Raw genomic sequence first — 27,553 nt, forward strand, 5'->3', positions numbered from 1 at the left:
ATTCCTGCTCCATACCCAGCCCTCAAGCCCTTGTCTTTCCTGTGCAAACTAAAATTGGTGTGAGCGGTGACCTGAGATTACATGCAAATCCAGGCGAAAATCATCACTTTATTAGAGCATATCTATACAGATAGGCTAGAGTCATGCTATATGGAAGAATTAATTTAGCTTGGGTTTTCCATTCCTGGCCAAATGTTTTAGCAGCTAAGCTTTTGGATGCATTAAGGGGCAGCAAGGCTGCTGCTCCCTTCTTGGTGCATTTTGTAAGAAAAGAGTGAATTCACCTTTCTTTTATTAAAGAATGTACTGGTTTGCAGTGCAGTGTAGTAGTGCCAGGACACCTGAATTCCCTGGACATCCAGGATTTAATACAGTTTCTGACCTCATCTTTTCAGACCAAGTTAAGGCTCCTTTGTTCAGCATGCTGGATTTTTTCCCTTTTGTAGGCACCCAACTCTTCTCACCTACTAAAAGGCAACCGAAATATCTTGCTCAGAGCTCCCAGCTGTACTTTGATGGAGGTGTCAATGGAGTTCATCATGACACAAAGCAGGGATGTTTGGAACAGCAGAAATATTTACCAAGCACCAGTTTATCCACCCCACTTCTCCCCAGATAACTCCCTGGGTACACAGCTTCACTGGTGATAGTGTTTTCATGGAAAGTCACAGGAGAGGTAGGGCTTGAGATATTTTAACTCATCTTCCCTACAGGGTGGGGCTCTGTTTCAAGGGGAAGGAAGACAAGGTCCTCACGTAAACCAGAATCATAGGAGCAACCAGCTGGTGGAACGAGATTTCCATTGCATTCCTTGAAAAACTTTTACGAACATCCACATGAACCAGAGCTACTAAAACCCGATACTTTAATATGTTTACAAAGTTTATGTATGTTATCAGCACATGCAATACTCCCATTAGGATTTATTACAGGTTTCTTTAGCAACAACATTTTTTATCATAACAGCTCAACTGGTCAGAGAGAGGAAAACAGCCAGTTTCTCCAGAATGAGCCTCCCACACACACTTGCCCAGCATTATTGAGTTGCTTATTCATGAAGATTACACAAACCAGTGTCGGCAAGTGTTTCATAACCTTGTTTCCTTTTCCTAGAATGTTCATTATTAATTTCACTTTTTCTATGCCACTGAATAATGAGTTGCTGGTGTTACATTACTTGATGTTACTGCCGAGGGAAGAGCTAGCCCTCCCAAATAGAAAAGTAGGAGCAAAGGCTATTTATTCAACATGGGAGTCAGAAGATGTTAAGTGCAAGTATTTCGCAAACACATGGGGATGGATGAAGATTCCAGAAGTTTTAGTGTAACACAGAACTAAAAATAATCAGCTGAAATGAGACCTTCTTGTGCTGGGCATACTGGCCACAGATGTTTAATAGCAAGATCCTGAAGGCTTGGAAGGCAGATAAATGACATGATTTTGTGTTTTGCAAAAGAAAAAAAAGAAACCCCACAACAGTTTCTGTTTTGCAGTCCAAAATGAAATCACACATTTGTCTCTTGTGTTTATGTTTTATGAAGAGTTGGGCAATTGACAAGTTTCAGAGTTGAGGGTGTATTAAAAGGGAAAGTAGAATTCTGTCTGAGAGTGTAGAATTTATAACTTGTGCTATGTCCTAGACAAGTATTTTTAAGATCAAGGCCCTGACTTTAGGAATGAAATTATTTAAATGTGCTTTTTAAGCTACCAGTTGAGGAGAAGTTTCAGAGGTGTAAAAATCTGTCAGTAGGAATCAGCTTCAAGTGAATGTCAGCAAAAGGGCATCCTCATTGCTGCTTAGGTCATGCATTATTTCTGAAGAGTAGACCAAAGTCATTTTGAGGAACAGATAAACATAAAAAACGAGTTCCCCTAGACAGGTTGTGGACAAAGATATTACATTTTATCTCCATTGGCATAATTTATTTCTGCTACAAATTTACAAAATCAATATGATTTGAAAGTGCTTATTCTCTTCCATGACTGGGTTCTTTCATCTGAGTAATTAACTAAGATACTAATCCTGCTTTAAAGCCCCAGCTTCCTTCAAACACAGAACAAGTAAGCTGCCACATTACTAGCTCTGACTTCAGTATATCTAACAAGCAGTGACATATATTATGGTTGTGTGGTCTAAATCACTCTATGAACGTGAAAATTATGGAGGAAATTTCAAACAGGCTTTCATTTATGAGGTATCTACATATCGTACCTGGATACTCTGCTAAACACAAGTCTTCCCAAGCTTTATGGAAGTTAGAAGCACTGAGTGGGGGATGATCAGGGTGGGCGCATCTTACTACTCTGCCAGGATCTGGCTGGCCACAAAGCTGTGAACTCTACCAGTTCAAGATGAGGACAGGCTGCTATTCACCTCTTTCTCTGAAATCACATCATTTCCAGCTACCCAGTGAACAGAGAAGTTCATTTCTCCCTCAGGATAAATCACACCTGAGTCCAGATAAAATAGATTAATCAAAAGAATAGCCTTCTCTTGCATTTCCACACTTTCTTGAATATGTGAAAGAGGAGGATTCTAACCATAGCTACCACTAAAAGACCACCAAGCATTATGAAAGTCAATCCATAATCCTTTTTGAAGCCTTGCATAACTTCTTGAAAAGTAAGTTATTCATCTGTGATACTTGCTGATTGAGCCTTCTAGTCTGGTTCCATGACTGGCTGTGGTTAATTCTGGGAATAGGAAAAAGAGTCTGTGTTTTTCATCTGGAAGTATGCAGAGACCTTGGGCAGGTCTTGCTCAAAAGAGATCAGTCACAGAAATTACAGTACACCATATAAGAGAGTTTATTCAGAAGTAGAATCTTCCATCTCATCCCCCTTAATTCCTACAGAAACATCTCTGACTTATATAGATAATTCCCTGGAACCCCCTGACCCCACAGCTGTTGTCCTAGAATTGGAAAAACTTATGCTTATGCATTGTCATCTCTCCCTTCTTCCCCTACACATTAATATCTATATCTGTATATATACATTCCCATACATACACAAAAGTTCACATCAACACAAGCAAGAATTAAAGTATTTTCACTTTGAGATTGTCTTATAATATAGGTGAAATTCATGCTGATAACCTCAGGTAGAAGTTTTTGACTCCACATGAAGTCCTTTGGTTTGCCTGAAAACTCCATCTCTTCTTCCACTGTTCTTATCATCTGTTTGGTCATGGAAAACAAAATTATTAATTTTATGTAGGTTAAACTAAATGCTAAATTAAAGAACAACAAAAAAATTGCCTGGGAAGCCTGGTAGGAAGCTTGGTAGCTATTTTCTTTCTGATGAGCTTGTCATGCTTAAAACTCTACTAGAAAGTTATATGGACCCTTCTCTTTTTGTTCGTGAAACCTTTCTTGCTTTTCAGATGACCTGCATCACTAGGCTGGGAATTTTACTTAACCACTTGGCAGGATGACGATGCTCCAGAGATTATGCTCTGGACAGGGAAAATTGGTGTTTGCAGTGAAAAGGGTCTTTCCTTGCCACTGTGACAATGCAGCAGCACAGCTGCTGGTGTTCCTGGGGTTGGCCATGTGTATGGGTACACTTCTGTAACTGCATCTGTGCACATGCAAGGAAAGACAATATTCCCCTCTTTTATCAGCAAACAGAAATGTCACAATCATAAGGCACATGCCATACTAACCCGAGGTTTTTGATTAGAGCCTCTGCATTGTTTTTAATGGGAGATGGTTTAGGCAGAATAAACATGCCACAAAGGTTAAGGGACTGATTCTGCTTCTAGTTACAACTCGTGTCAGGAAGCAAGTATCTCACAGAGCCCTGCCAGTATAAAATTTGCATGCACACTGAATCCAGCCTAAATGTTTATACAGGCTACTAAAAAAAACATGATAAGTGGGAGGTTTTTGTTGCCAATCACCAAGAAAAGGAGCAGAAATGCAGTCTGTAATTCACTTTGTGAGTTGCTGGTATAGAACATGAGGGTATTCCACTGTGTTTTGTCAGAGAACTGATGCAATTTGCCAATTAAAAGAGTAGGAGAAATATTTTATGGCTTTCTCCATGCTGTACTTATTCACTTTGCCCAGCCCTGTGTATTCCTGAGCATTTTCCTTCTTTGCCTTCCCTCTGTTCCTACAGATATTGAACCTGAGAAACTATCTCTCAAAGTAGTGCCTGAAGTAATTCACAGAATAAGAACATTCAGCAGAACAGACTAGCTAAATAAGTGAGCACAGGAATGGACACAAAATGTTGCATTTTCTGAAGTGGCAAGTGGTAGAGGAAGTAAAAAGTCTAGATCAGCTCCATTAGCCTGCCAGATTTAATACGCGTATGATCCATGTCCTTCTCATAATCCATTCAACACATGAACCCAGCCCAAGCCTACTGGAAATGAGAACTAGCAGGTGAATGCATTGAACCAGAACAGACAGCAGAATTCACATGCAATCATACTTACAACATACAGGATGTACAATAATGTGCCTTTTGTCAAATCAATTTTTAAAATATTTATTTTCTCATAGTCTTAGAAACTTCTATTTTCCTTAGTGTCACCCCAAGGAAACATGTTTTTAGTGTTCTCTCATCCTCACCCCCCTGTTTGTCTCTGCAAGCAAGTTTCTTCCTCGACATAGTTCTCCCTTTCAATTACAAATTATTGCAACTTGCATTGCTGAGACCAGGGTTTTGGGGAGAAATGGTGGGAAGAGAAAGGATGCCCTTGAGCTGTGGTGTAATGACTTGATGATAGCAGTGGGTTTCTTGGTGAGAGAAAAGAAGCAGTGAACAACTTTGATTTACAGAGACAGGTGGTAAAAACAAGCCATGAATCTCTGCATATACAGAAAGATATGAATTCTTGGAGCCTATGTCAGATATAAGGAAGGATGGGAGGGTTTGCATAGTGTAATAAAGAATGGAGCCCTGAGGTCCATCAAATGCAAGAATAGGAAGTGTGAAGTTTGTAAAGTGGTGAACTATTCTGAATGCATCAGCTGACATCAAACATGTCCATGGCTGTCTGACCAAGCATAGATACCAAACTATCCATCCAGTTTGTCTACTGCTCTCCCCTTCGGGGACCAGCAGAAAAAAATGCACTCTTTGCAAAAATACTGAGGGGGGAGGAAAGCCCCCTCCACAACGTTGTGCTTTTCCCCACCACTCTATCAGGGATGGTCAAGATGTGTGGCAGGGCAGTTGGCCTCGACTCAGTACAACTTACAAATAGGAGTTTGTTCAGAAGTAGAATCCTCCTCTTCAGCTGTATTGTTGCAGACAGGATGGGCAGCAGAGTTCCTCAGCTGAACTGCAATGTGCATCTCTGCTCACTACACTCTTTAAGCAATTCCCAGTTCTTGTAATGCCTGATGGTCCCAACTTTCCCTGTGCCAAGCCCTTTCTCTAACACATTAAATTCCTCAAAGCTCTGCACATCTCTATTCTCTCTTGTGACAGGAGTTAAATAATGTCCACAAATGGGAATATCCACTCCTCCTCTTGGCTTGCTGTGGAGCCATAATCCCCCTCCCCCAAAATATTCAAAGTGGATTTAGAGAGTCAGTCTGAAAGTTTCTGAATTAGAAATCCTCTGGTTCAGAGGAGAGTGTGAGCACTGCTGTCTCGACAGGCAGGCCAGAGCTTCTTGCTTCTCTTTAAGATGGACTCGCTCCGATGACGCCAGGGCAGAGGAGGTACCACACCCTGTCCAGCCGTCGGCCTCGTGCTCAGACAGCTCTCTCAGCTGCCAGTTCTTCTTTAAGGTTTTGCAATGAACAAGTTTCAAACAAACATCAGATGAAAGCAATTTTGAGCCTAAACCAAGCATGGCCAGGTTTGCATTGGTGATTTATTGGTGCAAGTCATCAGCTCCTATTACCTTTTACTTGAGCCATGCAATTCTCTGGCTTCCAGACATTTCTAGGGCCTGATTCTTTTCCTATTGAAGTTAATGGGAGGTTTTGCCACTGATTTCAATAGGAGGCCTCTAACTTTCCAACCTTTCCAACCTGCCTATAGAGTCTTGAAGTACTTCCAGGTTTCCATCATAGTCTGCGGTTCCCCTCTTTAAGTCAATTGGACATTAACAGATTGCCTAGGTCCACACCTTTGGATAGAGAAAAGCTTCAGATCTGATTCAGTGCTCACTCACACACCAGCTTTGTACCCCAGTGGAGTTCCTCCTGATTTATATTGGCAGGAGAGTGAGGTCCAATGTTACTTATGCCTGGGTCATTGCCAGCAGAACGCGGAGAGAATTCAAGTCACTTGTTATCCCCTTCCCCACACCTCTCAATCACAGCTCAAATGTATGTACATATATGTGGATATATTAGAATCATCTGGACTCTTTTAAGTTATTTGCCATTGAAAATGACTTCAAATTCAAGTTTTAAAGTTGAAATAACAAAGAGGGAAAAAAGAGTCAGAAGGGAGCCAGCTGCAAGGGTACTCACAATTTTCATCAGTCTACAGGACACTCCTAATAACATATTTTACTACTTTGTAGTGAACTTTCTTTGCTTCTGCCATAAATATATTCCCTATGCTGTAAATGAATAGCTTGCAAGCTCAGTAAAGTTAATATAGAAGAATAAATCTTAACTACCTAATGTCAGGTCAGAAATATAAATCTTATCTAATATGCCAGGTCAGAAGGAAAGAATACTTTTTGCTGAAAATAGCAAATACTTTCCAGTGCAGAGTCGGAACTTATTTTTCTCTTTAAAAAAATGTGCTGCCCCTAATAAGATGGGTTGAACAGTCTCTTTCTAGAATCTCCAAAAGAAAAATAAACACACAGAGCAGAGTTAATTTATAAAATGCTCCAAAGTTTATCTTGGCAGAACAGTTGTAGGCAGTGAGAGTTCTCTCCTTCTCATACATGCATTCATACACACACACACACACACACACAGACACACACACATCTCAAAAGTAGGACGGGCCTTTACAATAGCAATAGCAATAGCAAATGCTACATAAAACTGGGTAAATTCATAGATTCTTATTCATGCAAGGCTCTCATTTTCAAGTCAATGGAATTTTTTCCAAAGAAAGAAAACAATCCTTGATGCCTTTTTGTGTAAGTACAGACCTGCTGTGTCACAGTGGGGGACAGTGAGACACACAAGTACCTCGTGTCTCAGGCCCCCCTCCCATGTACCAGCACTTCTGCCAGCTGTAAGGCAGCGATGCAGCCACTGTCCCCTCCTCCTTCCTGCCCAAGACCCCACTTGTTAGACACAGCTGGACAGCCTGGTAGGTGATCTGCTGGCACAAAGGTCCTTCCCAGTAGCCACAGGCTCCTACTGCTTCCCATCCTCTTGTTACTCCTCCACACCTGCTTTACACCACTCATCCTGGTCTCACCAGAGCCAAAGTAACTTCAGAGCCTGAGGAAATCAGGCCCACCAAGGGCTTTCTTTCAGCCTCTGAGTATTAACTTTATTTATTTTAAAGTCCATATCAACCTGTGTCAGGGAGCCACAACAACAGGGAAATATTGCAGGTTCCAGATCTACCAGCCAAGAGATCGTCCAAGAGAACAGCAGGTGCTATGCTGACAACCTCAAACAATTTGGAGCTCCTCCACCTCTTGTAGCAGCCACTGGCCTTTCACACAGTTTATTTACTTCAGTGTCTGCAAAGCAAACAGTCAAACAGTAATTTTCCCCAAGATAAACAAGAATAGAGGCAGTTTTACATGACTGAACCACAGCTTGGTGCTGGGGTTTGCACAATCCTCTGGACCATTTTGCTCGGTGCCACCAAGCTACTCAATGCAGAACCTGTCTCACTAAAACCCCACAGAAGAATGCAACAAGTACTTTCTCTTCTCTTCTCTTCTCTTCCTCTGCCAAAGTGCTGGCTGCAATACTGATCTCTTCCAAGAAGCAAGAGGTCCTCACAGAAAGTTAAGCTGACACTGATATAATCCTGGCATTATAATCCTTTCAACACCGAGAAAATACACAAATATCAGGATCTTGGAGAAAATCTACTTGTGAAATCCAAGCCCAGCCACATTTAAGAGGCACACTGCAGTTGTTTGCCCACTTACTCACCCTCTTTCCTTTTTGGCTGCTGGGAAGTTGCCAGTAATGTCCAGCATTTGGTCTGACAACTGTTCTACTGTAAATATTTAGAAGAATCCATTAGAGATTAAACAAAGTGTAAGTAACTGCTCCTAAGTGATAGCTTTTATTAATGTTTGCAGCTACAGACTCTTTACAAATGCATATGAAAGTCCTGCCTCTAGGCTGCTTGCAGGAAAGGGCAAGACAGAAGGCAGCAACCAGAACACAGTGTAATTTGAGTGTCAGTGTGTTATCATTACAAATATCAGCACAGAGACAGCATTCTGTAGAGTGTGTACCATGCTTGCAAATCTTCCAGACAGCAACGGGCAGAGTGTGTTACGCTGACCAATGTATTTTAAATGATCCGTATAAAGCCACAAGAGCACTCAGAGTCTCTGTTAAGACATCTTTGCTAATCTTTGGTCTGCCCCAAAAATATAACCTCCCCCCTGCCCCTCCTCCCCCAAAGAAACAAAAACCACCCCCCCAAAAAACCCCACCAAAAAAAAACCAAACCAAAACAAAACAAAAAAAACCCCACAAACCACCAAGTCCCCTTCCACCTCAAAGTTTATCAAGAATTGTCATGTGTTACAGGGGAAAAGACAAGCACTGGTCTGGTGGATTTTTTTTAACCCCTGTTGTATTCCAAAATTATCCTGTTTATACAGTATCTTAGATGTTCCTTGTGCAGTAGGATAGTAGTGGCAGAGAAAGAATGAACACTAACACTGTTCTGAATCTTATTATGAAATACTTAAGAAATTATTCTAGCAGAAGTCTCTTTCCCATGGACATAATTTTGAGAATAAAAAATGCTGCTTTTGCAACCAACTGGGATGAATGAAGATGTATAAACACACCTACATGTTAGCCAATTTTTTTGCTTAAAAAATAAATGGTGCTCTAGGAAGGCAGTCAACAGCAGGTATATGTCTATGCATGGGCACACCATAGCAGAGTTTTCTATCATAACAGAGGTCAGTGATACAGATTTTTAAAATTTTAATTACTCTATTTATTGTCAGTGATCATTGAGTAGAGTGTGCTAGTTCCAATAGAGAAGGGGTAAAAATTGGATACAAAATTTGACTGCAGTGTCCACCTTGAACTGGTTAAGTCCTGCAAGACAAAGGCCTGGTGCTTATCCAGGCTGCTTATGATGCTTTCCCAGGGTGGAAATGTCTGGTACTCACAAATAATGTATGCAAGGCAGACCTCTTAGCATCATGTCTAGTTTTTGAAGCTACCAGTCTCCTTCCCATTCCTTATCCCCTTACCTTAAATAAAATGCCTGGATAATCTGTCTGAATTATTCTAGACATCAATCTGTGCTCATTCTTTCAACTCAGTTTCATTGTCATATCCAACCTTTCAAAATTAGTCACCATTTTCTATAAGTAGCTTTAGATCTTAGCTGGAGGAATCAATAAAAGCAACCTGGACAACTGGGAGTGTTGGGCATGAGCTACTGAGCAGGGATGTGCTGACTCGGTGGGTGCTCCCATCTCTGATCATGGTGACTCACAGAGTTGGTGGCTTCTGTGTCACAGCAGGGAAGAAGGTAGCATGTAAGGCAATTTGTCTTCTTCTGTACCTCTGTGTGTGCATATTATAGGAGTTTCAGAAGGCCAAGCAGAAGAGGTACTCATGCTCTAGAAAAGCTGTAGTGGTCTCTTCAAGAAACAGGAACATTAGAAAGCTAGTGGATTAGACAAGTGGCTAAGACAAGAGAAACAACAAGAGAAAATTATGTGAAAACAAAAGGATACTTTCTTGATATTCTCCCATTCTCCATCCTGCACAAATATATAATGGTAACATCAACAAGTCTCTTACCATCTGTTTGTTTACACTGATGCCTCATTCAGCAGATATGCTACATAGAAACCTTACTAGACATAAAATTCCAGTTTTCTTAATAAGGCAACAATGTGGAGTTTGTTATAAGGAAATTGAGGTTTATTTAATTTCTGAAATCTCCTGTGAAACAACTAGTGCTCAAGTCACAAAGAAAATATTGGATCATCACCTTATATTAGAAATATGGCACTTTTATTTGCTTTTATCTATTATTATTCATTCTCTTTAAAAGAAAAAAAAAATAGAATTAGACTGGTAAGCATAACAAAACCCACTGTGAGTAAGAAAACTGTGATATAGCTGATACCATCAAAATGCTAACAAAAGGCTATCTTGCCAGCATGCGCCCCTAGAGAGGGGCCCAGCAGCAAGGGATGTCAGAAGGTGCTCAGCATAAACTCTTGGATCCACTCAATGATTCCTTTCCCAGGCACAATAATTTATGGCTAAGCTACAGAATGCTTTTTAAAAGATATCTCATCTCTGATTTGAAACATACATGTGACTAAGATTATACTGCCTCCCTGAGACTGCTGCAATGATTTTATCTACCAAGGCTTTCTGAATTTTATCCTAATTAATGCAGTCTCATTGATGCCTATTTCCAAACATCGATCAGTTATGTCCTTACTTCCAGTATCATTAGAGCAAAGATATTTTAGGGGTAGTGCTTTGTAACAGACTGCCTTTTTTTTTTTTTTACTGCCTGGACAAAGAACTGCTGTTGTGAAGTGTGCTCAGACAAGGCTTGTTTTTGAGAAAACTGTCCCCTAAGCTAGTTGCAGATTTTACTATGCTTTTTTATCTCTATGAGCAGGCTTGACTGAGGCCTCAACATGTCTGAGCTCAGCCCTGTTCTATGCCAGTGAAAGCCTTTTGGTGATAAATATTCATGTACTTGTTCTTTGCTTACAAAATTGTAATGGGAGAATTGGGGCAGGGTCTAACACAGAGCTGTCCCTATGTTGTTCCTGCTGGAAGTGAAGACATGAGGACATCCCAATTTCCCTCATTGCCATGCCCTCTGCCTGCCACCAGCAGATCTCAAGCATTATGAAGCAACAAGACCCTTCAAAGCTTAGAGATTTCACAGGTGGAAAAGTAGCAGTGAGGTGATGCACTGTCCCTTCTGAATCCCTGGTACTGAGCTATTGCTTTGGCATGGGCTTTGGGAGGGCTGCGCCTCCTCCTTGCAATACAAAGCAGAGTAAGACCAATAGCAACCAATCTGGATTTGCTGGCAGGAGTCACAGCTTCAACCCGAGGGGTTCCCCAAATGTCTCAGTTCAGACTGGTTACAGCAGCCAACAGACAGGCACTGCATTTCCCATTCTTCTCCAGACATGTGTTGGTAAAGGTAACATGGCCCCTAAAGCACTCACTTACATCATGGAGCTGCATCTCATTTGATTGCTGTAAAGTGATTTGAGGACCACAGGGTGAAAAGTCCTACAGAACTGCATGTATATTTGGAGTCTTACTGATGCTGTTGCTATGTGATTATATCATTTTCTCAGGGGTTTTAAGGATGGTTGAAATCAAGATAGTTTGCATTAATTATACTCATTCTCTTTTTCCCTTGCATATGATAAACTTGGTGTTTTCCCTGATCATTTGGCCTCCTTTTTATTTAGCTTGCCTTTGAACACCTCTTTCTAATTTTCTGTCAGAACACCTTTGTGGTACTGGCTTTTTTCCATATGGAGTGTTACATATGATGTTGGTATGGAAAGTATTATAAGGCAAACAGCAGATTTAAGCTGAAAAAGATACTTTAGAGATTAATGAACAGGCTTTGAGTCTCTCCTTTTATAGGACACTGATTTGAGTCTTACTGAAATCAAAGCAATCTGTTTGCCTTCCTGTGAGGATATAGCTTAGTTGCCCCTTATAAAACTACTTAGTAATCTAAAAGTCAAACACTTTTATATTAAAAAAGCACTGAAATTATTATCTTTGTTGAGTCTCTTGCTGACACAAAAGAACAAGGCTGCTGACTCCAAGCACTGTAGAAATCTTAGTCCCAAATATAATGGCAATGATTTAAAATGCATGAACATTAATTAAAAAAAGTTAATAAAGTAGTGCTAGAAGCCTTACATAAGTCTTTTGAATTCACACAGCTACGCTTTTCTCTGCAGTATTAGGGAAGAGACTTTTTTTTCCAATCTTCTAAAAATAAGGAGAAAAGAATAATGATTTTGCTCTCTGAGACACCATGAAAACATGGTTATTATATTGAAAATATTTGATTTTTTTTGCCAATACAAAATTACCTAAAACTATCGGGTAAAAAGCTAAAAAATAGAAATGTTTAACTTTGAATTAGTTCATGACTGAGAAGTTCAAGGTGTTATTTTCAAAGTTAGGTTAGTATGTTAGGAGTTAGGCTTTTGCCTACTTCAGGAAGATAAGAGTCTGATCCAAGCACAAGAGCCTCCATTCAAGAATGAGTCCTTAATTTTAATCAGGTATTCAAGTCTAATTGAAGTCAAGGGGTCTGTAACATATGTGTGCAGGTAACCATATGCTGATGTGTTTTTTGGAATGAGGAGGAATTTAATCATGGGCTTACATGGTAATTGAATGGAGTTTTTTTCCCAGTTTGGTCTGGGTAGGTAAAAAGTGGCCTAAAAGGGATCAAGAAACATTAAGGCTTGTTAACTTAGTGCTCAATGTAGAGGAGAAAAAGAGCCTTTTATTTCCCTGAAATTTCTGACCTTTTTTGTTATTTTTCTTCTCCCTGTTGCTCTTTGCTCACCAACCACAGCTCTCGTTTGCTGTGGACAATTCCCAAAGGGAACATTCCTCGCTGGAGTAACTTACCCAGCTCTTTTCCTTAATTTACAGTGAGCACAGCACCCCTTGCAGAATCCATAGCAGACCCTTTGGCTGCAAGCCAGTGCTAATAGCATGTTTTCCAATAATCTAATCTCTTCAGCCACAGAGCAGAAATCAGAAAGTTAAAAGAACTGGCTTCTCAACTTGTCTCAGTCTGCCTTTGAAATCTGTGCATGGAAATGTTGTGTGAATAACTACAATAAATTGTTACCACACTTGCACCCATGACTCAATAGTTGTGCCCATAACAATCTGATGTATATGAGAGAACCCTCTATAAAGCAAGGTTTAATGTGGTGCCAGAAACAGGCTCTCTCATGAAGGCTTTCTTGTGCAAAGAAGCCAGAAATTTCAGCCAAAGCTGAGGACATATTGTAAATATCCATGAATTAAACACCTCACAATCCTAAGAGATAAATATCATTTCTCCTTTGCAGATGAAGAAAATTGAAGCCCAAAGATGATAAAGCCAAAATTTTAAAGTTTGGCTCTAGAAGTGAAATAGCAATTCTTTGATTGGACTCCTGAATAAATAGCTTCAATTTCAGACCTCTGACCACCTGCATCTTCTGAAAATGAGGGTTTATACACAGGAATGAAGCAGGAGATTATTTGCCTCCCTGGAGGCCCTAGATTTGAAAATATAGATTCTAGTACTTTACAATGGTAGAAGGGGACCTTAACCAGCCAACTTTATCAACCTTCAAACCCGAGAACCCCTAACTTTCTTCAAAGGCACATAACTCAGTGGTATTGTTAGCGAAAGACAAAGTAACTAGATGCTGAAAGTTAACCTGTACCTTTTACCTTTTCCCACATGGGTTCTTTTTCATGTGTGCTGGACTGTGTATATTTTTGCTTTGGAGGTGTGGAACTGACACCATCGTAATATTTTTTGCTGATTTAAAACATCATGCAGAGCTGTGGTGGTTTACAGATTACAAGCTGACTACTGGGTCCATCATTCTACCTCAGACCTAGATCCCTTCATGGATGATTTTGATTGCAGTCACCAGGAGTGTATGCTTTTTGGGTACTTGGGGTAGCAGTTTGCTACCTCTGTGAGACAAACAGCTTGACTTTCTTCGTGCAAGTCCAGGAGGTCAAGAAGCCAGTCAAAGAGGATATTTTCATTCTAGGGCACAGTTCAGTCTTTCCTTTCACTTATTCCACTTTGGCATCTGCTTGTGACATTTTTTAGCACAATTTTTCTGCATCAGCCCAGTATTTTGAGTAGTGTTGTTGCGGTCATCTCACATCCGAGCCCTGTCTCATGGCAGCCCCACATGGTGGCAAGCCACTAGCCACCAGCTGAGCTGCCAAATATTCATCATTTTGGATACTTTAAAAATAACTGCTGTGATTTTTTGTTTTTCTAATATCTAGGGGATGTTGGGTTTTCACTAAAGCCTAACAAATTGTCGGTATAACTTACATTAGGCAGTTCTATTTTCAATAATGGGTTCTGTTTCTATCATTCTGCATCAGCTTAATTAAGTTACAGCATGACAGAACAGAACAGAACAGTCCTTTCTTCCTCATTACTGGAGTTATTAGAAAAATGTTCTTCAACAGAGCACATTGCAAAGTGCTAAAGATATTTTATAAGCTGGTTAAGGCATCTGGCACCTGAAAAAGCAGGCCATGAAATAGTAAATGGATCATTTTCTGGTGTAAGAGCTTGGTTAGGAAGATGTGTCTTACAAATTCGTACTTGAATGTGCAGAGCAAGGTTAAACATGCACCCCCAGGATTCTGCTCTGAGCCAGCCTAAATGATCTGACTCTTACCATTGTTACCAATGAAATACTTCAACAAAAGTATGTTTTTACGACCACTTCTTCAATAGTGCATAAAAAGTGTCAGATGTCACTTTTGATGTGCATCAGTGATATTACACAATATATTAGACAAATAAAAAAGTCATCCTTAAAATTTATAGTTCATCATTTGCCCATTAATCTTTCCAAATGTGAGGGGTTTTTTTCTGTTTAGGCTTCAGACAAATTTTAAAGAGAAATTAAACTTTTTTTTTCATATTTTTTGCTATTGTACAAAAACATTAAAGTGGCTTCAAAATCATTGACTTTTCAGTTCTTACCATAAAATGTTTAGTAAGTCTTATAACGCTAACCCAAAATTTCCTAGATATTTAATTATTGATTTTATATATAATTATTGGGCCATGACATTTTGTTTTTATTTACCTAATATTGTCAATAGGTGGCCTCAGTTTATTTTTTTACTGTAGAATTTCTTTTTGCTTTTAAATTGAAATTCTGTATCTTATAATTCTTTATCACTTGTAAAATGTTGCTATAGCTATTTTAAATTAAAGACACTCAATTATTAATGGAATAAAATTCCATTAGAATATGACACTCTTCAAAAATAGAAATATTTTGTCAAATATTTTGACAAAGTTTGATGTGCTGGGGGTATAATGTTAATTGGATTTGGGATAACAAACAGGCTATTACAGATGTTCCATCAATTTAAACAAACAAACAAACAAACAAACAAACCCAAAAACCAAGCAGAAGTTTTAATTAATTTTAGTTCATTTTCTCTTCCAATCAACTGACCCTGATTGGTGTGCAAGTCCTCAGGGAATTGGTGGCATACCACCACAAAGAAAAGGAACTGTTTCTCTGCTTTAGCACAAAACAGATGACAGCCTTGATTTCGTCACCAGCACCCCAATAATTCAGCTCAAACACTTTGTAGCACAGCTGTAGCTGAACAGTGACCTGCCTGCTGTGTGTCACTGCAGTGATGTCAGATGCATCACGGTTTGGGGAAGTGAGAGATGCTCGGTGTGAGCACTGACTTGCTTTCATGTGGGTCCGGGGGTGCGGCAGCGAAGCTGCTGGGGAGGGAAAGGCTCAGACTTCAAAGGGAGGGCAGCACGCAGAAGGGGTGATAAAGCAAGACCTAACTACGTGCCATTCATAGTTACTTCACTAGGAAATCCAGGCACACAGAGCTGTTGAACTGAGTCAGTTTCTCAGGATCTGAATGCCTGCCTAAATATCACCCATCCTATTACTTAATCCCAATTTAAACAGGCCATCCAATCACACTGCCCTCTAAAAATCCGATAACTATGCTCCAAACCATGGACTATGCTAATGCTGATTAACAAATTATCCTCACCCCGTTTTTTTCACAGGAGTTTAACCATTGACTTTAGGGGCCCAGGACTTTTGCCAGTGAATCCAAGCTGACTGGTGATGATGATTCTTGTCTATTTTCCACCAGAGTTTAATCTGATTTCACATCATACTGTTCATGTTTTGCAGTCAGAAACTTTTGACTTCTTTCTCTTTTAGATTAGCATGAGTCCCAGTGGCATGAGGGAAAGGTGAAAACAGATCATCATTTGCTGAGTGTCACTACAAGCACTATTTTAATCATTAATTTCAACTTGGAATTCTGGACAGTATTTTGTGTCACTGGCAGATGGATGGTCCAGTCATCCTGGAGGAGCTAGCCTTTTTCCTTCATGAAAGTATGAAATCGGAGCTTTTCCTTGTTACAAGTTGTAGAACACAATTTTTAGAGAGTTTTATAGCGCTGTGATACTCCTTAATATCTACACTATGACTTGAAATCCTGATGTGAGTCTTGAATTTAAAGAGACATGTTCCATTTCAATGTTCGCAGGCATCAGTCCAGAACAGTTCCACTGCAAGCAACATATTTGGGGCTTCCAGTTAGCTTCAGTATGGTATGAATTTAATCATTACACAGAAAGAAATCACTTCATTCAGTACAAACTTTTGATCAGTTCCACTTAGGAAAATATATTAAATCGAGAGGATATTAAGTAATTGACCAAAGGCACATCTGAGCACCGCCAAGGCAGCGGGCTGGCTTGCTGTCTGGCTTATTAATTTTTTAATGTTGTAAACATGGTAGTAGAAAATCATAGTTTCGACATGGGATTACAGGCTTTTGCCGTCTAAACCCTTGTCCCTAGTCCCCGGCATGGAAAGTAAAATCTGTTACATCCTGCTGTTCTTTCTGTGGTTTCTGAAACAAAACTTTGAGAGAAAAACTCTGGTCTCAAAAGACCCTGTGGGAAATGAGAAACTTGCAAATGCTACTGTAGTTGTGTAATGTTGACAGTATGAGCTGAGTGATCCCTATACAGATTGGAAGTACACGAGCATCTGCGTAATATGCAACAATCAAAGTCTCCAGTATGTTAAGAGAACAAACCAGGAGAAGCAAATGGGGTGTTGGGGGTACAGGCTCTGCTGCCACTAGGATAGCCTGAGCATTCTCAACCTTTGTTAGAAACACAAAAATGGGAGATGGAAAGTTACTATCAAGCAGAAAGACCAGACATTTCAAAAAGTGAACCTGTACACTATACATTTTTGCTTCTTTACTCAGTTGAAACATGCATCTCTTGCAGGGGAGAGATTGGAGAGTCAAGGGAGTCACAGTGATGTTGACAACTTTGGTTTTAGAGCTCTGTGTCCATATGAATCCTATAAAATCAGCTGGTGATCTTCATGACAGCAACTTGCAGGACTAAATTATTAAAATACTGTCTATATGTGCATCAAATATAATTGCTTTCCAAAAGTCACACCTCCTTTTTTATCTGAGCACAGATGCTTTATTTGCAAGTAGCTGAATCTGACAACTGTCATAACACAGCTGGTTATAGAATTATTAGGTTGCTACAATTATTGGGGTACTACTTTTAATAGATCACATACTTACCCTTCTATAACAGCTTTTTTTTTTATCTAGACAATAAGATAGAGATTATGTAATTGAGGCTACATTTTAGGAAAAAATTCATAATGTATAGTCTTGAAGGCTTGGCATCTGGAAACAACTACAGCTGACTCTAAAAGTAATATCTGTAGTTGCTTACAGGATTTAGAACTTGATGTGAGAAAGTATTGCCTTCACTATCACCATCACTATCAGGTTGTTTAAGGCAATTTTCTCAGGGATCCTCTTCGGTTCCTATACTGGTTAAACTTCCTGGATGCTTGAATGTTGGTGGTGCTCCATAGTATGTGGAAAACAAAAGAAGTCAATTTCCCTTCTCTCTCCATGAAAAGAATTTTTCAGTTTATTTACAAAACTCTCTGGAATGACAAGGAGCCATTTGTGGTTGTTGTGGCTGATTTCTGTTGTGCTGAAGATGCTAGGAGACTGCATAAAACTCTGCACCCCTGGTGAGATTTTTCAGCCTGCTGATGCTCTTTCTAACCGAATTCAGGGGAAATGCATTCTGGCTGCCAGTATACTTAATTTTCAGGATCACTCTGCCAGACATGTGTTTAATAATGATGAGGCAATCCCCAGTGAGGTCTTGGCCATTTGGGCCAAGGGCCTTCTTGCTCATAGACACCACTACAAAACAGTTATGGATACTCCCTGAGACTGTGGAACAGTCCCATACTCACATTTCTGCTGCTTTTTAGAACTCTTGACATTTGGTGAGTAAAATAAGTTGGTTTCTTTTCCCTCAGATATGAAGTACCTCTTGAAGAGAAAACTGTTGTCAAGCCTGGCATATGTTTGGGGAAATATTTTTTTGTTTTGTATAAGATTGTTTCCCTTCAAAACATAGGAAGACACTTAGGAATCCTCTTTGCTACATGTTTTGTATCAGAAGGCAGCAATACTCTGAAATAAAATAGAAGTCAGGCAAATCTCTGGAGGAGTTACCACCCTCTTAGAAAGAAATCCTAAAATATTTGTGAAGATCGAATCACAAATAGAAGCAGAAGACATTAATCCTTTAATAGCTGACTTTTAGACTGATTTTTGCTCTTTGCCTCTTTTGCGGGTGCCTCAGATTCCTGCAGACCCAGAGGAGGCTGAACAGAGAATCCACATTCCTCAGCTATCACCACCAATCCAGTTGCATCCCAGAAAACTTATTGTCAATCCAGCATAGGAGTTGCAGGTTTACAGGTTTATGTACAGGTTTATCTTCCGCAGTTGCTCTCCCATGGCAGCACATCCAGTCCCTTGCTCCCAGCAGGTGATTTAAGGCCTAGTGATCAAGCAGAGCTTAGCCTGCAAGACTGAACTCAGGTTTCACCTTGGCCCAGGCTGGCAATCTATTTAGCACTGATCATGCACATTTGTCAAGCCCATGCGTAGTGGCTCTCCCAGGGCTGTCCTACCACTCCTGGGCTTCGTCCCTGCTCTGCAGTGCCTACTGCCTGCAGGACAGTTCAGCTTTTCTCCCCACCATTGTGCATCCCACTTCTAGTGCTTTTCCACACAAAGAAACACTGTCCAAGAAAGAGTCTGAGGAAATACGCTGTGGTTTGCAAACTGAATTCCTTAATGACTTTCTCATTAGAAGAGCTGACTGCCAAATGCTGTTTGCGCTTGCCTAAAGGACGGTCTGCATGATTGAGAGTAGCTCTGCTTTACATGAAGTATTGTTTTCAGGCCACCACCACAGGCAGCTGCTTCTCACTAGGCAAGGGCAAGAGAAAGGAACGTGAGTGAGCACATAGAGGATTTGAATGACATGAGAACCCATGGGATTTCCCATCCCAAATCCACACCGCCACAAGGGCTCATGTCCATGTGGGTGCTGCCTGGTGGTAAAAGCTGAGGTGGGGTCTGGCTCTCCTGGCAAGGGGCAGCCCAGCTGGGAAGGCCGAATTCCAGAGCAGCTCTGCTGTGAAAATATTTCCTGTGAGAACACGCAAGCTTGAGAAACCAGGAACAGCAGCAGGGATGGATTCCATTTGCCTAGCACATCCATTTCAAGAGCAAGCCTCTAAAGGGATATCTTGTTGTTGGAGTGGTGATGAGACAGTGCACCTCAGCTGCGGCAAATGGGCAAAGAATATTCTTCTACCCTGTGCTTTCCCCCGGGTGTCAGAACATATGCCCAGCTTGATTTCTCCTGCATTTTCTTATTTCCATGGTTTTTTGATCCCCTAAGTTTTAATCTATACATGGAGTAAAATTTGAAAAATATAATCTCAAAGGTTCAGAATTTATTTGCAGCACACGGTCAAAATCTAGCTTCTTGTCCACAAAAGTTCAGATTCAAACTCAGCTCCTTATCCTTAACTTTCTACTTTTAACAGAGACTATAACTCATTGTTTCCAGAGTAGAGCTTTGGAAAATATTCTGAGATTTCATTTGCTAATGAGACTTAACAAATATCTGGACGAATGGCTTGCACAAAAAGAAGCCACTGGGAAAAAAAGAGCTTAAAGTCAGACAGGAGAAGGGAATAATTCAACATCCATTTTGGGTCTTCTCTAATCTCCGGTATTTAGGTTTTACAAAAAAAAAAAAAAAAGAAGGGATAGATTTTGGACCTATAGCCAGTCATGAGTCTGCAAATGAGTAGTTTGTATCACTTCTGGCTGATGCTTGTGTAAGAGCTGAGAAAGAACTTGTCTGTGGGTCTCTGCACTCCCACCATTTGCTTTGCCCACTCCTACGCTGCATTTTCCATCCCTGAGAGTCTCTGATTTCACTGTGCTCAAAAAGTGTTTGGATACAAGAGGGTGGAGCACTCAATGGTTAGTAGGGTCATGCATAGAATATTTCATCCCCATTGAGTCAGTTCTGAAAACTGGTGAGACTTTTTTTACATTTCATTTTTTTTTTGTCTTTGTAATGGAGTGGGCTGCACCAAAGACCAAGTGGTTTCAAGAAAGTGTATTTAGCAAGAGCATGTCTTGGACATATTTGCTATGCTACACTCCATACCTCCTGGTTTTGCAGCCAGTGTCTAACCCACAAGGCCACAGTGCCCAACCCTCTCCCAAGGCACTGAATCTCTCTTCATGCCTCTTACCATATCTATAATTTGTGGCTAGCAGGAGTGGTCTGTGCTCTCCTAGTGCTTTATCACCTGCTTTTTCACTTCAAAGTGTTTCTCAACGTGGATATACATTACTTACCCATTTCTACTGTTTACCTTGGTATAGAAATTTGTAACAATGCTTACACCTGGTGTATTGTGACTGGATTTCGCTAGGTGGGGTTTATGTTTCCAGCTTCCTGTAGCACACCATTTAAACTCTGAGCTCTGTGTCTGATACTGGTTAAAAAAAGAGGCAAAACTACTGATTGCTTCCTTGTGGTTATGGTTGGAGCTGGCGAAGCACTAGAGATCAGCAGGTACTAACAATTTGCTGCAATGAGAGAGGAAGAGTAAGGGCCAGTTCTGTACCTAGAAGATTGAATGGATTCCAGAATCCCTTCAATCCCACCCAGCTTTTGCAGCAGGGGAAGGACTGGTCCATACATATCTTCAGCTGGAGCTTGAAGATGCCTAATTTCAAACACGTTATCGCATTCTGTAGGCACAAATATTTTTGCTCCACAATTTTTTTTCTTCCAGGTTCAATGACAAAGTCCAGTGCTTTCAATGAATGCAGTTTCTGGAGCGTGTGGCTTGTCCCTCCCTGCTTTGATTCTTGTCAGAATAAGGTTCTACCCTTATTGCAATACAAATGAGAAACTATTTTATTACACAGATACAAGATTCAAAGAAATGCCAAATGCAGTAAGAGACAATCAAAAAAGCGCATCTCTTTAATAGCTTTTAAGAGAAAAACCTGTGCCTCATGTAAAATGTTAATTCTGATTTTTTCTTTAAAAAGTGATATTTTTCTTCAAGAATTTCCGGGAACTGGAGCTTATTTTGCTTCACACATTTAGTTATAACATGACATGAAAACAGTGGAGCTTGACTTGTGTACTTTATCCTATTCCTTGCTCCATAACACTAGCAATAACATTCTCCATTTGGAACTGTGCTTTCCTTTTTTGCTGTGTTATTTGTATGAGATGTATCTGGAATGCAGGAGAAGAGGCAGAAATTGTGTAAATGGCTAGGAGTACATTTTATTTTATACTTAGTACTTTTGGAGTTAAAGGGGAGATGGAAATTGGCCATGTAATGGATCTTAGCTATATTGAATTATCATATTTCAATAGTAAAGTATTGCCTGTCTCGGCTCACACACACACATCTTGACCTCAGAGCAGTTGCACATAATGTTTTCTCTGTCAAGAGAATCTATTCATAATGATGTGTCACAGGTGCTCACACATAATATGTTTCCCGTCAAAAGTGATCATCCATATTTTATACAGCAGCTTTGATGACAAATATTTTGTACTTCAGCTGCTTTTTCATCCAACTGTCAGACTTAATGAAGGAAAGTCACAGATAGTTTTTAAATAATGTCAGCTTCTTAGATCACATTACTGTGTCTGCCTTTTAAAGCTGTTTCATACAAGGACCACAAGACAGAGGAGAGAGAGATAAGGATGTTTTCATTCACTTAACTTTAGAAAGAAAAAATTTTCCAGGCTCTTAATTTCAAAATCAATAAGCTCTGTGCCTTCGGAATATTTTCAGAAAAAAAGAAAAAAGTGTTCTATTTATTAAGTACTCAGTATTTTGTGAATCTAGTGAAAGCAAGTATGATAACAGAATTGGGGTTGCAACTTCTCACTGATGAATGTCAATTATTCTCATAGTGGTGTTATGTCCTTATTGTAAACACACTTTCCTCTAGGTTATGCTACAAAATGAGTGTCTCAGTATGCACAGAGAATTGAGTTCTTGCATTCTTACTGAAATTGTTTGTGCACAGCAAGGCCAAAGTTTGTACATCTCATGTATGTCCAGCCCTACTGAGAGAAATAACCCTCATTCCTCATTTTGTTAATGAAAGAGGAAGAGTGAACCTGAATTCCCTTGGAGGTTCTTCAGGTCGCAGGACTTGTCATTGAAACCTCAGAGCCCAGCCAAGTGCTTTTCCCATTCATGGGACATCTTTTCTGCTGAGAGTGTAAGTGAACCAAGTACAGAGATGTTCCTGAACTTCCCTGCCAGGCAACCCTGCCCTGAGCAGCAGGCAGTGGTGCCTCTCAAAATGCAAGCCATGGATTCATATGGACTCCTGGTCTGCCTCCAAGGGCTCCACAGAAAGGAGTTGAAAAAAACAAGTTAATCATGTGTGCAAGATATTTAGCAGTGCCTGCAGATCAAAATAAAATCAAAGCACTAAAATAAGCAATCACACCATACATGTACACATTTATAAAATTATCGCTGGCCTGAGGAGAAGGCAGAACAGGAAGCCAATAGTATTTAGAAATACAAGTTACAAATGTAAAAGAGGGCTATATTTCTTCTCTATATGAAATATAACCAGGGGTGTTAGGCTGAGAGATTAAAGCTTGCGCTTCAAAAATTGACCAATTTTTTCATGCAGGACAATGCAAAAAAAAGACAAACACAGGGTCTGGAGTTACTTGATGCTCCATTATTTTTTTAGTTTCAGATTATTTAAGAAAGCAAGTAAGAAGGAATTAAAAGTAGGCAACAATTTCTCAAGTATAGGAGGATGCAAAACTTTATTCTCTACCACTGAGAAGTAACACACTTCATTGTATCACACAGCAGATTAATGTCTGCTACTGAAAAGATAGCCTGCAACAGCATCCTCTTTCCTGCTATCCCCAAGCCCCTAAAGAAGTTAGGCAGTGTCTGTAATAAATTTCGCTTTCCTTGTCTGAAGAATTAGAACAATTCAATTGAAAGGCAAATATAATCCTACCTATGCTAAATGCTGAGACTGGAGCAGAGTAAATGCCACAGTTAAGTCTAAACATCAGGTTGTAATTGTTAGAGATTAAAAACATGCCAGAGAGAACATTCCAGGGAAAGAAGGAGGGTGAGAAGGATGGCTCTCGTGTGTCTTTTTTTTTAAAGCAAAGTATCATCAGATCTTACAAGGGCATATTTCTGCACAGCAGAACTCAAATAAAATTGCATTTAGTCAACATAGGAAATTATACACTAGATCAATTTTTAATCACCCAACTAAGAAAAGAAAGAATAGGAACATGAATTTATCTGCTGAGCCAAGTGCACACAAGGCAGAAAAGCCCCTTAAAATAAGGAAAAGAAAAATGAATGTTCTCTAGAATGCTGCTGTTCCATACCATCTATTTCAAAGATCATTTGCTGTTGGCTATTTCTGCAAGATGCAAAGATGTCAGCTGAGCTTCTCATTTTTATGCAGATGAAATAATTTCTGAAATGACAAGTCAGGTCATAAGAGACAAGAAAAAATGAAGCAACCTTTAAGAGTTGTCAGAGAGATGGATGGTCCACCCTTCCAAGTGCAGAGGAACCATTATTTCATGGTCTTGTTTAATGTATTGTTTTCTCACAGTTTGTTTTTTTTTAATTCTTTTCTTCTCAGTGCATCCTAACGTGAGCCAGGGTTGCCAAGGAGGGTGTGCTACATGCTCTGACTACAACGGATGCCTGTCATGTAAGCCCAGGCTCTTCTTTGTTCTGGAGAGGATTGGCATGAAACAGATTGGAGTGTGTCTTTCCTCGTGTCCAAGTGGATACTATGGGACACGGTATCCCGACATTAATAAGTGTGCAAGTAAGTGCTGGGGAAAGGGGAAGCATGTGGATTTGTTTGTTCTCTCTTGAATTCTGTGTCTCTTTAGGAGTCAAGTCAACAGAGAAACAGATGGATGGGCTCTGTCCTTATTTGTTCAGTTCTTTGTAGTAGAGCGGTAAATATTAATCCAAGCAAGAAGTTAAAGACCACAAAATGGTCTAAAGCTCAGGGATCCTGACTCTGCATGAATGACCTGCCTAGAATCCAGATGATGGCCTCCTCCTCCTCCTCCACATCCCCATGTGAAGGGGAAGCACTAGCGGGCTCCAGACACTGCCCTCCAGAAGCAAGAGAATGCTGTCAGCTTGGAAGAGAGAGAGGGGACTGAGGAGTGCTGAATCTTGGTACTGGAGCTGCCTAACCCACTGCCCTTACTCGCCTGAGCCCTGCTACAAGGATATAAGGTGGCAGGTGGCATGCTTTGGAGATGTGGTTTGCCCTGGTCTCTTTATAGCTTGTCTCATGCTCACTGTAGTCCTCTGAATGCCTGTAGAAGCTGGCTAGGCTGCAGCTGGCCAGGTTTCAGCCTGATTTGGGGGAATTTACTGGTTTGTGTTGTTTCCAGGCTGGGAGACAGAGAAGCCAACTCTATTCTCTACTGCTCAGGCAACATTTTGACCCCACTATGGATTTTTGAACCATAAACGAACTGGAAAAGATCACTATGTCCTCCCCACTGCTCTTTTGTTGTTGAATTCACTGTTTTTAATCCCGCAGGTGATATAAAAACATAAGAGCGATAGCCAAGAAACTCTCCCAGTTTTTACCTGGTAATAAAAGTTATTTAATGAATGGACCCTAGAGTAAACTCTTACAGAGTAACTTGACACTGCAAAGTATTTGCTCACTTTTTAGCAGTGTGTGGCCTTGCATATCAAACATGAGCTATGCCATATATAAGGTCTTATGCATTTCTCTTAAAAATTTCTGAGAACTGGGAAATGTATCAGCAATGCCAATTTGGGTAGTCATATAGAGAATACATTAAATATTACAGAACATCTGCTTGAACATCAGGGAACTATTTAAAGAAAAAGAAAGATATGTTGATCAAAACCACTCCTAAGCAGATTCTAAATTCTGGCATATTTTTTTTCTCTTGGATGAATATTTTTTATCTCCTGGAGACAGGAGATAGGAGTGTGGAGCTAACCCAGCACTTGTGTTCCATGGGGTTAATTAGTACCTATGTGGTGCCAGGGTAGGGCAGAAGCAGCACAGTGTTATTCTCATGTGCTCTGCTCTGCCTGCCATTTGCACAGGTCTCCAAGAAGATTAGCAGTGTGAGGCTGCTCAGCATCAGGCCATCCTTTCTAAATTCTCAGCCGTGCCAGTGTCACTTGTGGCTGACCTCACCATGTGTACTGGCCAGAAAGAAGACCTAACATAATTTGTTTCCTTTGAGGATTGTCTGAATTGCTAGAATTGTGTGATTCTGGTATATGTGAGAGAGCCCATGGCAGTTCATGGCACAGAGCAACAACGCTGTTGTTTACTGTTTGCATTTCAGAATGTAAAGCTGACTGTGATACCTGCTTCACCAGAAACTTCTGCACAAAGTGTAAAAGTGGGTTTTACTTATACAGTGGAAAGTGCCTTGAAAAGTGCCCTGATGGGCTGGAAGCCAACAACCACACGATGGAGTGCACCAGCATTGGTGAGTCTGCTCCCCATGTCCTGCCTTGTTTTCTCAGAGGGGGTGTGAGATCTAAGGAAGGCACAGTCAGTTACAACACCAGGGAAATGAAATTGTTCTTCATAACAAGATGCATTCCCCAGCACAAAACACTCAAGGTATTTCCCAAGCCTGCCACTTCACAAGAGGCACAAACCTGGTTGTGTCCTGCAAAAACAGCCTTGATGCTAATTCTGCCAGAGGAAGGACAGCCTGTTTGTTCTTCCCTGACGTAGCAAGGCATACGTCTTTTGCTTGGTTACTATGTTGTGCAGCACCACAAACATCAAAGTTTCAAAAACCCTGAGCCAGATCCCACATGTAGTTTAAAAAAGATTAAAATACTAATGGCTATACTTTAGCTCCCTTGTACCACCTGAGCCTTCAAAGCATGTATGCAAGAACATTTTGAAGCTTACCTTTTCAAAGGTGAAGGCTAAAAGCTAATATATTAAGGAAACATCCTGCCAAAAAACCTCCAATCTCCAAAATGGTGCAATAATCACCAGACTTCAGAAAATGAGGATTACAAATAGGGTGTCACTGACACTGAGGGAGTGAGATTGATGTCATTGTGACTCACTGGCTGTGGAGAAGAGACTTGCTTTTGTATCTTGAGCCTCTGACTCAAAAGCTCCAATTATTCACACAAGGGCAATTTTGGAGGCCACCACACCTAAATGTCTGCTCCATCCCTCGGCCATCCCTCCAAATGAAAGAAGAACAAGAAGTGATATGTTTGCCTGTGAACAGCTGCAGTTAGCATCCCCCACCATGGGCACACTGAAGCTGTGGCAGGGCTCAGCTTATTTTAGTACATTGGCTGTGAATTGTGGTGGCTGAGGGCTGTGAGCTGCAGTGCAAGCTATAACCTCTTCAGCCAGCAGCAACCAGAGAGAGAGCACTTAGGCACAGTCTGGCTGTGATGGAAATCTTCTCCACAGTATCATGCACATAGCTCCCTCTGGCATTGAGTATTTTGGTGGGGAAATAATGCAGGAATAAAAATAATGTGCAGTAGTTTGGCGTTTTCCTTCTCAAATATATATTAGTTCAGGTGGTAGTGTAGGCTTTTATGGTTTTATTTTCTAGCAAAGACTTTCATCTTTGAAAGAAATTCAAGGGATCCTTTTTGTTTCTTGATGGCTGTTTCCAACTGCTGTAGACTCAGCTGCTTTAACAGTGAGTCAGTCTCAGAGAGGAAAAGCCATTTAAAGCTATGGAGTAAAACCAGAACCTTTCTGTGCACATGAAAGCCAATTATTTTAGCAGAAGAGCTCCAGTGTAACTTGAAAAAAATTACCCATATGACAATCCACTGGAGGAAGGTTCAGAGATTGCCTAAAGTCTGTTATATTTCTAGGTTTCAGAAAATTTAGAAGTAATTTCTGGATCTGGAAAAATGTTGACTTGCTAATTCCTCCTTATAGAGAAGCTGAAAGTCTTTCGTTCTTCAGTGGTGACTTATAATCTTAAGCATGCAGTTGGACTTACAGTAAATACATATATTTACTATCTTTTTTCAAGAGAAAGATAGCGAGATGGCATAAGAGAAAGACAGCTATTAAAAGCATATTGTTAGCCTTCCAAGTTTATTCCCATGTTTTGTTTACACTCTTTGGATAAGCGTGAAATGTCACAC

At 40.3% G+C, this 27,553-nt stretch overlaps 1 protein-coding gene across 1 annotated transcript in view; it reads left to right on the forward strand.

Annotated features, from left to right (window-relative positions):
* Window positions 1–27,553, forward strand: part of RSPO3 (R-spondin 3) — a 58,235-nt gene that overhangs the window by 7,329 nt on the left and 23,353 nt on the right. Inside the window, exons 2-3 of the mRNA XM_005418467.2 lie at window positions 24,024–24,215; window positions 25,747–25,893. Coding sequence (XP_005418524.1) covers window positions 24,024–24,215; window positions 25,747–25,893 — 339 coding nt within the window. The remainder of the gene's footprint in view (window positions 1–24,023; window positions 24,216–25,746; window positions 25,894–27,553) is intronic.

The sequence above is a fragment of the Geospiza fortis genome, unplaced genomic scaffold (genome assembly GCF_000277835.1).
Source record: "Geospiza fortis unplaced genomic scaffold, GeoFor_1.0 scaffold98, whole genome shotgun sequence".
Taxonomy (NCBI): Eukaryota; Metazoa; Chordata; class Aves; order Passeriformes; family Thraupidae; genus Geospiza; species Geospiza fortis.